This window comes from Rhinatrema bivittatum, chromosome 3 (assembly GCF_901001135.1).
Source record: "Rhinatrema bivittatum chromosome 3, aRhiBiv1.1, whole genome shotgun sequence".
Lineage (NCBI taxonomy): Eukaryota > Metazoa > Chordata > Amphibia > Gymnophiona > Rhinatrematidae > Rhinatrema > Rhinatrema bivittatum.
In genome coordinates, this window is record NC_042617.1 from 313,551,747 (window position 1) to 313,567,806 (window position 16,060).

A 16,060-nucleotide genomic window follows, 5' to 3' on the forward strand; every position below is an offset into this window, starting at 1 on the left:
TAGCAAAATAAAAGGGGCGAGACAAGAAAAAAAAAAGAGGATGGGTTAGAGGCAAGCCCTTCAGCCCAGTGGGCAGTGCACGAAGAAAATTGAAAAAAAAAAAAAGAGAGAGAAAGAAAAAAAAAAAAAAGAGGGAGGGTGTGTATGTGTAGCCAAATCAGGAAGATAAACACCCTCTTTCCAACCCCCTTTTAGCAAATAAAGATTCTGAATGACAGAGGGAGGGTAAAACCAGCCCCTTGGGGCAGGAGCCATGTGGCAGGGTAATCCCCAGCCAGCCCATGCTCTCACCTGGCCCTGACCCGAACTCCGGGGCTTCGCCGCCGACATTTCCTCTGGGTGATCCTGGTCTGAAAAATTCAAGAGAAAGCATTTGTAAAATCCTAAGAACACGCCACCAAACCAACAAAAGAAAAAAAAAAAACTTTTAAACGTAGGAGGAAGCAGGAGGTTGATAAAGGCGGCAGCAGCGAGCACAAAGTTTACAGAAACTTCCGCCTGCTCGGGCCCAGGGTCGGATACTTGTTGCCGCTTCTAATCCACCCTCGTTATCCATCACCACCCCAAAAAATAAAGTTAAATAATGAACGAAAAGCAGGATGAAGACTGTAAAGCGATGTGAACTCCCGCGGGAAGGGAGGGAAGGGGAGCGATAAGGGCCCAGGCAAGGGGAGTACGGGGAGGGGGAAGAATTGGTCCCTGCCGCCCTAAGTCGGGGGAAAGAGAAGGGGGGTGGAGGTATCCGGGGCTTTCCCCTCTCAAGGAATGAGCGCGCGATTGTGGGTGGGGGAGGGAGGTGGAGCGGCCGTCGCTCTTAGCCCCGTCCCGCCGCGGAATATTGGGGCGGGGGGGGGCCGTCCCACATTCTCCCCCAGAGTGAGGGGGGCACTCCGCCGGGGGCGGTGTAGGTAACTCGCACACTCCCTCCCTCTCGCCGCCCCCTCCCCCCCCTCCGGGGCCGGTCCTTACCGCTCATCTCTGACTGGCCGCGGAACGTCGCTCGGCCCTCGCCGCTGACATCAACTCGGCAAAGCAAGGGGGCCGCCCGAAACTGCTCCGCCGCGCTGGGCGGGCACAAGGGGAGGTGGTTGACAAGCCAGTTGACCACTCCCGCCGGGGGACGCCTTCGCCCCGCCCAATAGGAAGGCAGGGAGGAGGCGGGACGGTCCCTGAGCGACGTGCCGAGGGGCGGGCGGCTCCGCCCATTCCAGTGGGGTAGGGGCGGCGGTGGGGGGAGGGAGTGGGTGGTAGGAATGCAGGAACAATTTTGTGTCTCCTCCCGCCCCTGCGACAATTGACGCGGCGGGCAGCCAGTGATAAGCCAGGAAGGTGATGTGGGGCGGGGAGTGGGGCCGAGCAGCCAATACACTTGCTATACAGGCGGGCAATAAAACGGGGAGGGGCGGGGCAAAGAATGGTGGAGCTTGACTGACGGAGGGAGAGGGCGCCATTTGCTGGTGCTTGCAGGGTTGTGAGCACAAGATGAAGGGCTGCCACGAGGAGCGGCGTCAGTGTTGGAGTTGGTTCTTGTAGCTGTTAATGGGGGTCGGCGAGATGTTTTATGTTTCTCTATATTCGCCTAGGCCTTGCAGAGAGAGAGGAGTTTAACCGAAGTTACATAGTTCCCCTGCTCTTCCGGAAATGGGGGAGATTTAATTTAGAAGCGAAACGAAAAGGAACTTGTACGTAGTGTTTGCGATAATTTAAAACTTTTAGAAATGACATAATTTCATGCCTTCATTTTTTTTTTTTTCAGATTCCTACATACTTCAGTTTTCTGCCTGCCTGCTTTTCCGGGTGCTCTTGTGGTTTTGTTTTTTAGATGCTTCTAACAGGCTACCTCCCTTCTCCCGGTTCTCTTGACCGCGTCCTCTCCAGCCTTCTCTAGCCTCTTTCCCCTCTGTCTCACTGTTCCATTCTCTCGCCCCCCTCCGGGTAACGCAAGAAGAGTAGTCTTAAGTCACATGGACGCTTTTTTTTTTATCTTTTGCTTTCTGGCCATGAGTCTCTTTGGGGGAAGAGGGTACAGTCAGACAGCCTTTGAGACTACCCCCAGCAATTGGGTCATTTGAAGTATGAGTGTACAAAGTAAATACATTTATAATGCGGCTGATGTAATAACGTGCGTGCTCTCTATAAGCCAGTAGAAGGCGGGGGTTCGCAGGCTGCCCTTTCCCTCTTGATATGCAGATCTGTTTACGTATCTAGCAAGCCTTCTCGAACTCTACCTAAGATGCACCATAAACAAACTCTCTACTCAGAGACTGTACATATGAGACACCATATTTATATTGAACTTTTGTATATAATTATTCTCCTCTATCTCTTTCTATTTCTTACATTCCCAGTTCATTAGCCCTTGTTAATTGTAACTGCTTCTCTTCATCACGTTATTTATGTTTTTTGGTTGTATTATCCGCACCCCTGTTTTCTGTAAACCGACATGATGTGAACGAGTTCATGAATGCCGGTATAAAAAAACCTTAAATAAATAAATAAATAAATCTATAGGCTGAGAGAAAAACAACCTTCGGACCCTTCCTAACTAGTTAATCCACTAGAACTATAACTAGTGCCAGGCATTCTGAGGTGTGCACAGGTCAACCTGCTTACTTTTGGTACACAAAACAAACTCTGCTAGTGATGTAGTAAGGAATTTTGCAGCAAGGATGGGCGTACCAGTTGGCAGTTTTTGCAAATCCAATGATGGCATTAGGTTTTATCCCCTTTCCTCCCTCCAGTGGTGAGAGCAGTATCCTGTTCTCACAGTGGCCACTCCAAGTCACAAGGAGCTGGCAGTATCCCATGGAGTAGATACACTTCCAAGCTGTTTATCCCAAAAAATCCGGCCGATGCAATATGGACGTGCTAAAACTGTGCGTCCAAATTTGGTGCTCTTTCTTAACGCGTGCCCATCCCCCGGGCAAATAAGCCACTGCATTAAAAAGGAGGCACTAGGGGAAATTGCGTCCTTAGTGCCTCCCCAGAATCTGGCGCCCGGGAGAAGTGACTGTGTGTTAGGAAAATAGACAATTTTATGGGTGGGTGTTTTCCTGACTGTTGGCAAGACTTTCTAAAACAAGCTTTAAAATGTTACTCCTTTTTTTGATTCCTCCACTTTAATATCGCCACTATATTAAGTCGAAGAAACTACAGAAAAGCAGCATTTTCTGCTTTTCTGTTAACTTTAGGGGCTCCTCAAGACTTAATGCTGTTCCAGGGCAGGTGTTAATTTTTTAGTAAAAATGTGCAAGTTGGGTGCATGTTTATTTTTTACATAATTGGGTAATAGCCTCATCAACATGAATTCATGTGATGAGCACCATTAGCAACATGCTGGTATGGACTTGTGTTTTGAACGCGCTAATCCCCTTATTCAATAAGGGGTTATGGATGTTAAGCGCACGATATTGCATCAGCCAGAATAAGCAGTGGACATCTACAACTCCATCTTAATGGTTTATAGACTTTTCCTCCAGGAACTTGTCCAAACCATTTTTAAATGGCTTTTCACATCTTCAGGCAATGAATTCCAGAGCTTAATTATGTGTTAAGAGAAAATATTTTTTTTGCTCAGTTTTAAATGTATTATCTAGTAACTTCATTGAATGTTCCTGAGTCTTTGTATTTTGAAAGAGTAAACTAGTTAACATTCACTCATTCTGTGCCACTCATTTTATAAACATCTATCATATTTCCCCTCAGCTATCTCTTTTCCAAAACTGGAGTCCTAACCTATTTAGCTCTTGTTCATAGGGGGATGTGCCCTCCTGCTATACTTAAATAACGTTCCCTGTACGTACCCGGATCAGTCCAGACTCCTGGGTTTTGCCTCCCCTCCAACAGATGGTGACAGAGAAGTTTTGACTGAGCTGCCCTATATCCTGAGGTGCCACCTGCAGTTCGTCAGTATTTCTCGGTCTCCAGCAGATGGAGGTGCGAAATCCTGCAGACTGAGATACAAGAAAAGAAAAAAGACAAGCTTTTTACAGCAAGGATTAAACTTCTAGCCTCCCAGGGTGTTGTCATGTCCTGTTGGGACCAACCCCCTTGGTATTTGAGGCAAGTGAGCAGAGGATTGAGGACTCTTAAGCTTTGCGTCCAGAGTAATAGTGGGGGTCCTGATTCACTCTCCCTGGGGGGGGGGGGACACACCAAGGATGTTCAGAGCCTGATTTGGTTTTTGGTTTTGTGCTGACAATTTGGTAAAAAAATAAAAAGGAGGAAAAGCAAAATTACTCGGGCAGCGACACATTTTTCAGGTAGGCGAGGACTTTGGTCCTCTGGCTCTCTCCCTCCCCCACCGCTGGGGCCTATTCCTTGTTTCACCCCGCAGTTTCTTCACGTTTTTTCCCCATTCCCTCGATGGCGCATGCAGTGACGTGCGTGCATGTCTTTTCATGCGCCGGCCTATGATCCAGAGGGCACATCAGGGAAATCTTTGGGGAGCATGGTGCTTCTTAGCCGGGGGCCTGGTTGGCTTGTTCCTGTGCAATGCTCTTAGTTTCTGACCAGTGCGGGAACGGGTGCCATTTTGGATGCCTCCCTGGCTCCCAAGCAGGCTGTTGAGGGGGAGGAGAATCTCCCGCCTGTGCTTTCTCCGCAAGCTACAGCCTTCGGGGGGGGGGGGGGCGGTTTCGCTGGGGCTTGGGCCTCTGATTCCTTCTCATCTTTTTCTTCCGAATTTGATTTATTGCTGTATAAGGCCTTTAAGGCCAGGAAGGCAGCAAGAAGAGCAGGGATGGCAGAACTTCCCCTAAGACCTTTCAAGAAGCTGCAGCCCCGGAGAAAGAGGGGGGATTTCTGCATCCAAGAGACCCAAGAGCAGTTGGGCCTGCGAGAACCATGCATCCCTTCTGCTCTGTGGCGGCGCATCTAGAGGTAGACTCCACTTTCGAGGCTTTGGGGCAAGAGGCCCAGCTGAGGTTGGGACCCTCGGGGAGTAGACCATGATCTCACTGACAAGGGTCCAGCTCAACAGTCGTCGACCCTGATAGTCGAGGGTGATGATCCCCAACGTGGTTCGTTTTGTTCCACTAGGAAGAGTTGGGTCCCCTTATTCCTGCAGTTCTGGAAGAGCTGGGCATTTAGGTCCCTTAAGAGAAGCTTGAGCTGGAGGCTGTGGATCCAGTCATGATGGGTCTCCGGGGTCCAACCAGATCTTTCCCTTTCCATTTGTCCATCAGCGCTCTTTCGTGAGTGGGACACTCCAGACACGGGTCTGAAGGTTAGTTGAGCAATGGACAAGTTATACCCGTTACCGAAGGAGACACTTGAACTTCTGTGGATGCCTAAGGTGGCCGTGGCGGTGCCCGCGTTTACCAAAAAGACAATTCCAGTCATGGGTGCAACAGCTCCCAAGGATCTCCAGGATAGGAAGCTGGAAGCTCATTTGAAGAAGATCTTTGAGGTTGCGACTCTGGGGGCTAGGGCGGCCATGTGTAGCAGCTTTATGTTGAGAGCCGGGCTCCACTGGGTACAGCACTTACAGATGGACAAATCCTTGTCAGGCCCTGATGCACTCCAGGCCGAATGACTGGAACCTGTGGTAGCCTACAGTGTGGATGTCCTCTGTGATCTCCTCCGGACTTCGGCCCGGTTGATAATGTCCGCTCTCGCCACTTGACACCTCGTCTGGTTGCAGAACTGGTCGGCTGATCTTTCTTCCAAAATGCAGCTAAGCTCTTTGCCCTTTAAGGGTAAGCTTTTTGGCAAAGAATTGATCGAATGTCTGGGAGAGAATAAGGTCCACAAGCTGCTCAGAGGATAACCCCAAGGCGAAGCCTACTTTTCCCTCTTGCTCCTATTTCTGGGGGAATTGCTGGTTTCGGGCATCCAGGTCATTTGAATCCTCCTCCGGACAGATCTCGAGTTGACAGCAGTCTTGGAGTCCATCCTTTCGTGGCCGACGTCCAGGGAGAGATGGTCCTTCCCAGGCTGCGAGTGGATCCAAGTCTTCTCAATGAAGCGAGGCTGGTTCACTCCTCTGTCCCAGTGATGGGTGGCCGGTTGGCTCTTTTCTACGAGGAATGGACCAAGATCATAGCGGACCAATGGGTCCTCAACGTTGTAAGACATGGCTACTTTGCTCGACCACTCTGGGATCGGTTTTTGGTCTCCCCGTGCTCATACAAGCAAAAGTGCTTGGCGGTGCAGGACACCGTCCGTCTCCACATTCTAGGGGCCATCATGCCAGTGTCCCCACGTGAACGGGGGGGGGGGGGGGGGGGGGTCGCTACTCCATCTATTTCATAGTGCCCAAAAAGTTGGGCATGTTGTCGCCCATTCTCTATTTGAAGGAGGTCAATGCCTCCGTCAAGGTTCCTCTGTTTCAGATGGAGAGACAGTTCCGTGATTGCCTCTGTCCACAAAGGAGAGTTCCTCACTTCCCTGGACCTAACAGAGGCGTATCTGCACATAGGAATCCGCCCCAACCACCAGCAGTACCTGAGGTTCATGATTCTGGGGCAGCATGGCTCTCAGGACTTTTACCAAGGTGATGGTAGTGGTGGCGGCAGTAGTCCAGAAGGAGGGCATCTTAGTTCATCCTTACTTGGACAATTGGCTGGTCCGGGCAAAGTTGGAACCTCTCTGTTGGATGGCGATGGAGCGAGTCCTCCAGCTCTTGCGGTCTCTGGGGTAGATTATCAATTTGGCCAAGAGTCACCTGGTCCCCTCCCAGACCTTAGAATTCCTGGGGGTGCTATTCGACATGAGCGTGGGCAAAGTTTTCCCCACCAAGGACTGGATCTCCAAGTTGCAGGCCCAAGTGCGTTCTCTGTTGGACAAGCGTTTTCCCAGGGTCTGGGATTACTTACAGGTCCTTGGGTCCATGACTTCCATCTTGGAGCTGGTTCTATGGGCCTTTGCTCATATGAGACCTCTACAGTCTGCTATCCCGTTGGGACACCGGCTCAGAGCAGTTTCAGCTACCTCTGCCTCTCACTGAATCTGCATGCTCCAGCTTCTCTTGGTGGCTCCTCCTGGACCCGTTGCTCCGGCAGGGGGGTGGGGAGGTTTAGACTTGGTGATTCCCGCTTGGACAATAGCTACTACGGATGCCAGCCTTTCCGGGTGGGGAGTAGTCTGTCACGACCGTTTGGTACAGAGACGGTGGTCGGTGGAGGAGGCATCGTGGTCAATCAGGTTGGAGACCAGAGCGGTATGGCTGGCTCTGCGGGTTCTCCTCCCTCTCGTGAGGGGGAAGTTGGTCTGGATCCTGTCAGACAGTGCGAGAGCAGTGCCTACATAAACTTCCAGAGGGGTACCAAGAGTTGGGCGGTAGCCCAGGAGGCCCAAGAGTTGATCGGCTGGGTGGAACTGCATCTGGAGCAGATTGCAACTTCCCACATTGCAAGCACGGAGAATGTTCAAGCGGTTTCCTCGGCCAACAGCTGGATCCTAGAGATTGGGAGCTTTCAGGGGAAGCCTTTCAACATATATGCTGCAAGTGGAACCAGCCGAGCATGAACTTAATGGCGACTTTCCGCAACACCATGGCCCTGAGGTTCTTCAGTCGGCGTCGGGAGACAGGAGCGAGGGAGTGGATGCTCTAGGCCTCCCTTGAGCCATTGGACGTTCTGCTATATGTATTTCCACCGTGGCCACTCATTGGCAAGTTGTTGTGCTTCGTAGAGGTCCATCGAGGGGACGTAATTCTCATAGCACTGGAATGGCCGAGGCGGCCATGGTTTGCGGACCTGATCAACCTAGCGGTGGACAGCCCCTTGCAGTTTCTGCTCCTACCAAACCTCTTCTGTCAAGGTCCCGTTTGTTTGGAAGAGGCAGATCGCTTTTGTCTAGCAGCCTGGCTTTTGAGAGGGCATGGCTAAGAAATAAGGGTTATTCAGATGCAGTGATTGCTACCCTCTTGCAGCCCAGGAAAACCTCTACTTCCCTGGCATATGTCAGGGCGTGGGATGTTTTCGAATCTTGGTGTGTGGACCACCGTATGGATCCCACTTGGGTCTCCGTTGCTGTTGTTTTGGCCTTTTTACAGGTTGGTCTCGTTAAAGGTTTATCCTTTAATTCCCTGCGAGAATTTGTGGTAGGGTGCACGGAGTTCCTTTGGCTGCGCATCCAGACGTCGTATGCTTCCTTCGGGGGGGGGGGGGGGGGGGGGGGGTGAAGCTTTTACATCCTCCTGTCCAAAATCCTTGTCTTTCCTGGAGCCTCAACCTGGTTTTGAGGGCCATGTGTGTGTCACCATTTGAGCCTTTGAAGCTTGCGAAGCTAAAGGATCTTTCGTTGAAAGTGATTTTTCTAGTGGTTATAGCCTCCACTCCACAGAGCTTCAGGCTTTCTCCTGTAGGGAACCTTTCTTGAGGATTACAGATCCAGGAGTGTCCTTGAGAACAGTTCCCTCCTTTCTGCCTAAGGTGGTGTCATCCTTTCATTTGAATCAGTCTGTGGAGCTGAGTCCTAGGCTGAAGTGCTGTGGTTTATTTTTTTTCAGAGCCTATTTTGGGTATTCTGGCTGGTAGTGTAATCTTTAGCTTTCTCCCATTTAGATTATTATTTACTTGGGCCTTCTGATTTCATTGCTATGTTCTGCAGTTGGTACAAAATGCCACCGCTTGGCTGGTTGCTGGAATTGTGCAGTTTAACCATATTTTCCACAGCTTTACAGGCTTTGTACTGGCACAGAGATTTCAGTTTAAAACAGTTTTTAAGGCTCTTGGTTTGTTTTTTTTTAGGTCTGCCTTATCATACCCATGCTCGTGCATTACAGTCAGTAAATGCCCAGTTGTAGTACTTTTCTGCTTAAAGAGTCAATCTAGGGTTTTTCAATAGCCATGACATTTTTCTTGAATGTACTTTCTCAGGAGTTACTAAAGGTGTGTCACCTTTCACAAATTTAAAGCCATATGGTTTGTCTTTGCTGGTTAAAGTCTTTGATTATGCAGTGTTGTATTTTAATTGTGCTGTGTGTTTTTTCTGTATTATGTCTGGTCTCCACTGAGATGTTTTTGGATTAACAGAATACAAATAAATTTGAAATAAATCTTGGTTGTAAGGTGTTGCTCCATTAAAAAGCCACTGAGTTTCTGAAATACAAGGCACAACTTTAGAGGTCTGCCACACCATTTGTTTTCTTTTACAATCGTCTTTATTCCCCCCCCTCCTCACAGCATCAAATATTCTTTTCCACAGTGATCCTCTTCTAATCTCTAATGAAAGCAGCCATTTGGTAACTACGCAAAAGAGGATCTATCAAAGAAGCCTGTTCACCATCATGGTCCATTTTATGGTGTGGTTGCTTGGATCCTTGTGCTGGAACTATAGGTGTTGGAATAGAGTAAGCCACAGGGGCCATGGCCTGACCAATTTTGGGCTGGGTAGCATTACTGGAAAATATTGGTTGCCCTGGGGGGAATTGAGTCCAGTCCACACAAGTGCTTCCAGAACTTGCTCAGCTGAGTTGCTCATCATCCATAGAACATCCAAACCATCTACAAAGATGTGTGTATCATCAGGCTGCTGTAGATAAAATAAAGAACTGTGCTGAAGAATCGAAGATGTACCATAATTGGTCAGACCAAAGGTCCAACAAGCCCAGCATTCTGTCTGTCAGTGGCCAGTCCAGGATTCTAAAGAATAGGTCCACTTCTTGCATAAGGAGTGGCTTTCCCAAGTTTACATGGCTAATAATGGTTTATGGACTCTTCCAGGAACTTTTCCAAACCCTCTCTGAATTCAGCTCTGCTAACTGATTTTACCACCCCCTCTGGCAACAAATTCCATAGATTTATTGTGCATTGAATGGAAACAATACTTTCTCTGACTTTTTTAATGTGCTACCTATAAACTTCATAGAAGTTCCCCTAGTCCTAGTATTATTTGATATGGTAAATAACTGTTCACTAACTACCCATTCCACCCCACTCATGATTTTGTAGACTTCTCGACTATTATTCAGCTATCTCTTCTTCAGGCTGAAGAGCCTCATCTCACAGATTAGCCTTTCCATTCCTTTTATCTGTGATAAAACCCTGATTGTTAAAGCAAATAGGCACACATTTATTGCAAGAGGATTGAAAGATCTGATGGAAGGGGGCACATTACGTGCGGGCAAGGGTTGGATTTTTTTTGTGGGGTTCCCTTTGTAGTCCACCATCATTGATCATCCCCTACCACGATGAGTGGCTGCAGGATTCCTCACTGATTTGGGGCTGGAGGGACACCTCCAATTAGGGCAGGCCCTGCTGGCTGAGTGGTGGCACCTATTACTATTGCTACCCTCTTCTGGGCCTGAATGCACCACCTCTACAGCACACCCAAGCCTTGCTGTCTCTGAAGGGGGATCTGAACCCAGATCTCTTGTTCTACAGTGCTCAGCACTATGGCTGAGGTACGGGACCAGCCACAGCAGAGGAATTTAATGCATATAGGGGCTGATGTAATAAGGTGCGCTGAAGCTGCTGCAGGTTTGTATGTGCGTTTCCCGCGCAAAGCCTTGTATGGGGATGTAATAAGGGTTTTGTGCACAGGAGAAAAACGTGTACAAATGTGCTCACAGATCCACAGTTTTTCCTGTGCGAATGCATGCTAACAGTATGCAAAAGAGGCGATTAGGTAATCATAGGCAATGCAGGGAGCTGTGCTAGTGCGGGTTTTTTACCGCCATGGTCAGGGCATGAATTGTCAGCAATGACTCGAGGGGGGGGGGGCCTATATCAGCGTCCCAGCATCCTGAAAACCATATAACCGAGCTCCTATCTCGGTGTCTGAGTGGCCAGCTTAGCTAAGCACGTTTCTGGGTGTCGGAACGTATAGATTTGTGACCAAGTAAGCGCCTAGCTCAGCACACGAGCGGCAACCGTAGCTAGGTGCCCAGAACGGCTAGGCGCTTTACTGGGTCATGAATGTATGCCGCCGGGTGCCCAGAAAGGCGCCTAGCCTACCATTGCTGCTTGGGCGCTTAGCCTGGTGCTTACATGGGTGCCCGATCGTGCAGATATGTGAGCAACTAAGCGCCTAGCTGAGCGCCCAAATGGCAAGGTACGCTAGGTGCCTTTCTTGGCACCCGATCATGCAGATTTTTCTGCCACAAACAGAGCATGCGTGGCCTGATAAGTGCCTTGCTAGCACTTATCTCTGCTTCCAAATGGTCAGCTTTTTGCGGCGTCCGAAGTAGGGGCTTCCCTGGGCGGGACAGATACACAGCCAAAAGAGCGGCAAGATTGTTCTGAATTATCACCCATTTAAAATATTTGCCCTGTTTTCTGCAGCACAGTTAATCTACATAAATAAAAATGTTAAATAGTTTGGACAAAATCGCTAATCTCAGAAACCACTGAACCGATTGCTTTCAAATTTGGACACAACCTTCATTTTGCATACAGGAAGGTTCTTCTGTACTTACATTACAGATATGTCACACCTGTGACAGGTAAAATAGGTTTAAACATTTTTTTGAGAAAACAGCGACATCTGCTGGACATAAGCGCCATCTGTTACACCTTACACTAACACACGCTACACTAATCATTTCACCAGTCCAGGTCCACGTTTCACTTCCATTTTAACACATTCGTGCACTTTTTTCGCCGGAAGATAACTATTTCCTTTACAGATAAAATACACCCACCACCCTCCTCACACCCCCCACACACATGCCAAATTGATTTACTTCCCAGGCCCTCACAACACACACAAAACCTGACAGAAGTCCGGGAGGCTCCAGCGGGGGGGGCCAGGACCGGTCCGGGACACATCTCCTGCACTACGGCTGTCGGCTGCCAGCAATCAACATGGCGCCGACGGCCCTTTTCCTTACTATGCCACTCGGGGACACCAATGGTGGCAGTAGCCCATGTGACATAGTAGCCCATGTGACATAGTAAGGGTGAGGGCCCCTCTGTGCCATTTTCAGGACTGGCAGCCGGTGGACCTTTGCCCTTATTATGTCAGAGGACCTTCCGCTGCCATTGCTCCACCCCACTGCCATAGTAAGGGCAAAGGGCCGTCTGAACCCGTTTCAGTGCTCGCTGCCGACAGACCAACGCCAATACAGCGCTCCCGGACCGCTCCTGAACGCCCGCTCCACTGACTGACATTTTTATCAGGTCTCGGGGGGGGGGGTGGGGGGTGGTAATGAATTTATTGCAAACATCTTGGGGAGGGGTCACGAGGGGGGGGGGCAGTTTTCATTCATTCGGCTACTCTGGGGGGGCAGGGGGGTGGGTTACTGTTTTTCGCAGGGCTGGGGGAGGGGGGGCAGGAGAGTGTGGGGTGGTTAGTTTAAGAGAACTTTTCTCAGGGTTGTTTTTTGGGGGAAGGGGGAGGTTCACACACAAATACATACACTAAACTTGCACGATCTCGGGAACGCACCAAAATAGCCCTCCCCAGACCACAAAACAAATTTGGAAGTGCAAATTTGGTTAGGCACTCCCCTATTTGGCTACATAATGCACACAGACGCCCAGGGGCAGACCACATGTAGCACCAACCATTTTCATTTCCCAGGTCTTGGGAGGGGGCAGGAGGGGGGAGGGAGGTTATTATTTGATTTAAAGGGTTGGAATTGGGGGGGGGGGGGGGTTGGGGTGGAGGTGTTCCCACAGAAATAGAAAGACAAATGTTTTCTGATCTGAAGGGTAGGCAGTAGGTGGGGGGAGGTGAGTGTCAGGGGAGGGAGAATGAGGGGGGAGGTGAGTGTGAGTGGAGAGAGTTGGAGTGGGGACAGGGGAGGGAAGGGGGGGGGGGGTGAGTGACCAAGGGAGAGGAGGATGAGTAACTGAGGTAAATGAGCAAGGGGCAGGGGGAGGGAGGGTAAAGAACCTGACTGCCACTGCAACGCGTGGCCGGGTACCGCTAGTTGAAATATTAAAAATACTTTCCAGGGTCATACTTTCACTTAATAGGGAGACCTGATCGCTCGCTCACTTGCTTTTATGTGCGGATTATTGGCGCGGATTCAGCCACTTATTACATAGGCCCTGTACCCTGCTTAGGTACACACGTTTTTCCATACGTGCGCGGATTTCTGCGCAGAAGTCATTTGTTTAACTTTTTTATTTTAACTTGGAGAATAGCCACTGCCATTAGCAATGGTTACATGGAATAGACTTAGTTTTTAGGTACTTGCCAGGTTCTTATGGCCTGGATTGGCCACTGTTGGAAACAGGATGCTGGGCTTGATGGACCCTTGGTCTGACCCAGTATGGCATTTTCTTATGTTCTTATCCGTGGAAGCAGCAGCTTCAGCTGCGCGCAGAGATCAAAACCTGCACACATAAGCGCCTGTTTTGCTGCGGGTCTTATTACATTGGCCCCTCAATGTGTTAAGGAACAATGGAGTAGACATGAATATTATGTGTAAACCCCCACCTATGAAAGGGGCCACGTAAATAACACTTCTCAGCTATGTGATTTAGAATAGGTATATGTAATGTGCCCACACATCTAAAAGTTCTCCCAAGGATGGGGAGCAGCTTACATGGTGTAACCTTCACAGAGCAGCTGCGCAGACTGGATGGACCACTTGGTTTTTCTTACGTTGTTACTATGTTAGAGCAGAAAACCCCCCCAACAAAATTACTATTATAAGTAATATAACCAAAATCTGTATACACACTTTTCCATAACCCATTTAGACTTATACTCTATGGGGACAGAAACCAATGTCATTATAGTAAAGAATTTATTACCATTGGGAAAGGTAGAAAAATTAGTATATAATAACTTATAAATGGAAAACCACAAACTCTGACCATTTCCTCGGTTCTCAGTTAGAGTAAATTTAAAAATGAGCTCCTGAATCTTCCACATAAATTCTGGCCAGAATATTAACAATTTCTCAGTTAAACCTCATGTGCCGTCAAGTTGCTCCTGTTGGATGATAGTGCAGTTGCAGAATACTTGTGGAATCCCTTGATGGTTTCCAGTGTTCCATGTGGACCAGGTGATCACGTTGCCTTTTCCTGCAGATGAGCAGGATGAATTAGCCATGCTGTCTGGGACACCTTCTGGGATGGCTAGGTGGAGCTTAACTAAGCTGACAGAGCTTTGTTCTGTATGAGGCTGCGCGTCCTTTCCCGCGCGGCATCATCTCTTCAGTCGACGAAGCATAAGGATACATCAACTCGACACAACTCATCGACTGGGTGTCGACGCAGGTATGATGCAGCTCAACTCAGAATGCCCCAGCTGGTCACCAGGATGGCTCCTCCAAAGAGTTGGCGCTGCCAACGGAACCACAAGGGGGCATCCTCCTAGATTTGGGTCTACTGTTTTCCGACGAAGAGCAAGTGTTGGTCATAAGTTCCACCAACTCCTCTCGCTTCTCCGTCCAAGTCTTCTCAGACCTCTTATAGGTTTCCAGGTGTAGAAGAGAGGCACCTTGCCTATAGGAACTACTTTGAAAACGACACAAGCTATCTTCAGTGGAGCGTGTGCCAGCCTGGCCACAAGGACCTGATTTGGACATTCTTCTGGCAGCAGTACTACCCAGATGGCCTCTGGGGGGAAGGGCATGGGACACAAGCCTCCCAAGCAATGTCCCAGATCTGACATCCTATCCCAAGTTCCTGTCTTCGGTAAAGGACCAAAACAATGCCATGTCGCCCGCTTCCAAAGGAGGACTCTCTCTGAAAAGAATTCCCTTCATCTCCACGTGGGAATGTTAGCCCGGACTGTGGATCCAGCAGACCAGTCCCAGCCAACTCTCCCTCTCCGCCTTTGTCTCTGGGTTCTTCGATGGAGGTACCCATCTGACACCCCCCCCCCCCTCCGGGAGATCTGTTGTACTAGAGACACGCAAGGCACCCGACCCCCGTGCAGAGGTTTTAGGAATATTGAAGATCTTTGAGACACAAGCCTTGGTGCATGGCTCTGTAGAAACCCCAGGCCCACCTACAGCTTTTTAGTGGCACTAATAGGCTTTTTCTAAATAGCTCTTCTGTTTTTAAAAAGTCTTTCAGGAGCAATGCTGTGTAAAAATATTTTTCTATTGATAAGCAGGGTTATTTAGCAATGCTGTCTGGGTGATGTCATCCAGGCGTCATGGGGCAGATCTGTCTATCTAATTCGAAGAGTTTTTCATCTGTGCTGCTCTTCCTGAGCGTCTAGAGAGATTCTCCTCAGTTTGATTTTTTTTTCTGCGCTCTGCATGGATGTGTGGAGTTACACTCTCACCAACTTTTTTCTCCTCAAGAATTTTGGAAAAAAACAAAACACTTAAGTACTATGATGCCAAAACCCCCTGGATTTAAATACTGCTAGTGCGGCAAGATCATGTCGGCGACTGATGGGCACAATTATTGTTACCTGTGCCTCTGTCCCGAGCATGACCAAGCGGCCTGCAGAGACTGTGGGAGAATGTCTGCCAGGACCCAATGCTAAAGGGCCGCAAAAATCTTAAGACTCAGAGGAGACGGCAGGATCCTACGCTCCTTCTCCAAATGAAGGGAGATCGTCACTCCTCTCCGGGACCGAAAACCACCACCCAGACACCCGGTAAGGCAAGTTTCATTGGTGAGATCTGGAGGAAAACAGAAACAGGCCATTAAAATTTTATAAAAGTTCATTGTTGACACAGCCTCGGACATCAAAAGCATCAACACAAAAGAAAGCACCGGACCAACTGCATGAAAAAGCGTCAAGCTCATGACGCAGGTCAGGGCGCCAGAGAAGTAGATGCAAGCAAAGGCGAAGTCAGGAATGACGCAAATCAAAACGGAGAAGATGACACAAGTGAAAAGTGTCATCCCCTTGGACTAAGAACTAAGACACCAGAGGCAAGAATTCTTCTGGCAGCACTACCCCCAATGAAAAGGAAAAGCTCCAGATCCCAATCATCATCCGTGTTCTGCTTCTCAGTCCTCGATGGGCTGGTCACAAGTTAAACTATCTAGTAAGGTATGTACCAAAGCAACAGCACTCTGAAAAAGGGGGGCCATGCTCTTCTGTTAAGTCTGCTTATTCAGACTTTAATCGGACAGTGGCCTAAATTTGTCTGGGATCAGATTTCTGCAGTCTGGGTATTCAGTGATACAGATGGTTTCCAAGTGAAAAGAAGACACAAGCTCAACTTTCATAGCATCTGGGAATGATC

At 49.0% G+C, this 16,060-nt stretch overlaps 1 protein-coding gene across 2 annotated transcripts in view; it reads right to left on the reverse strand.

Moving 5' to 3' along the window:
- The window catches only part of SP1 (Sp1 transcription factor), a 98,158-nt gene extending 97,098 nt beyond the window's left edge, over positions 1-1,060 (reverse strand). For both annotated transcript variants that reach the window (XM_029595215.1, XM_029595216.1), the window contains exons 1-2: positions 970-1,060; positions 292-350 (exon numbers count right to left, since the gene is read on the reverse strand). In XM_029595215.1, coding sequence (XP_029451075.1) covers positions 292-350; positions 970-976 — 66 coding nt within the window. In that variant the 5' untranslated portion in view covers positions 977-1,060. The remainder of the gene's footprint in view (positions 1-291; positions 351-969) is intronic.
- Between the last annotated feature and the right edge of the window lie 15,000 nt (positions 1,061-16,060).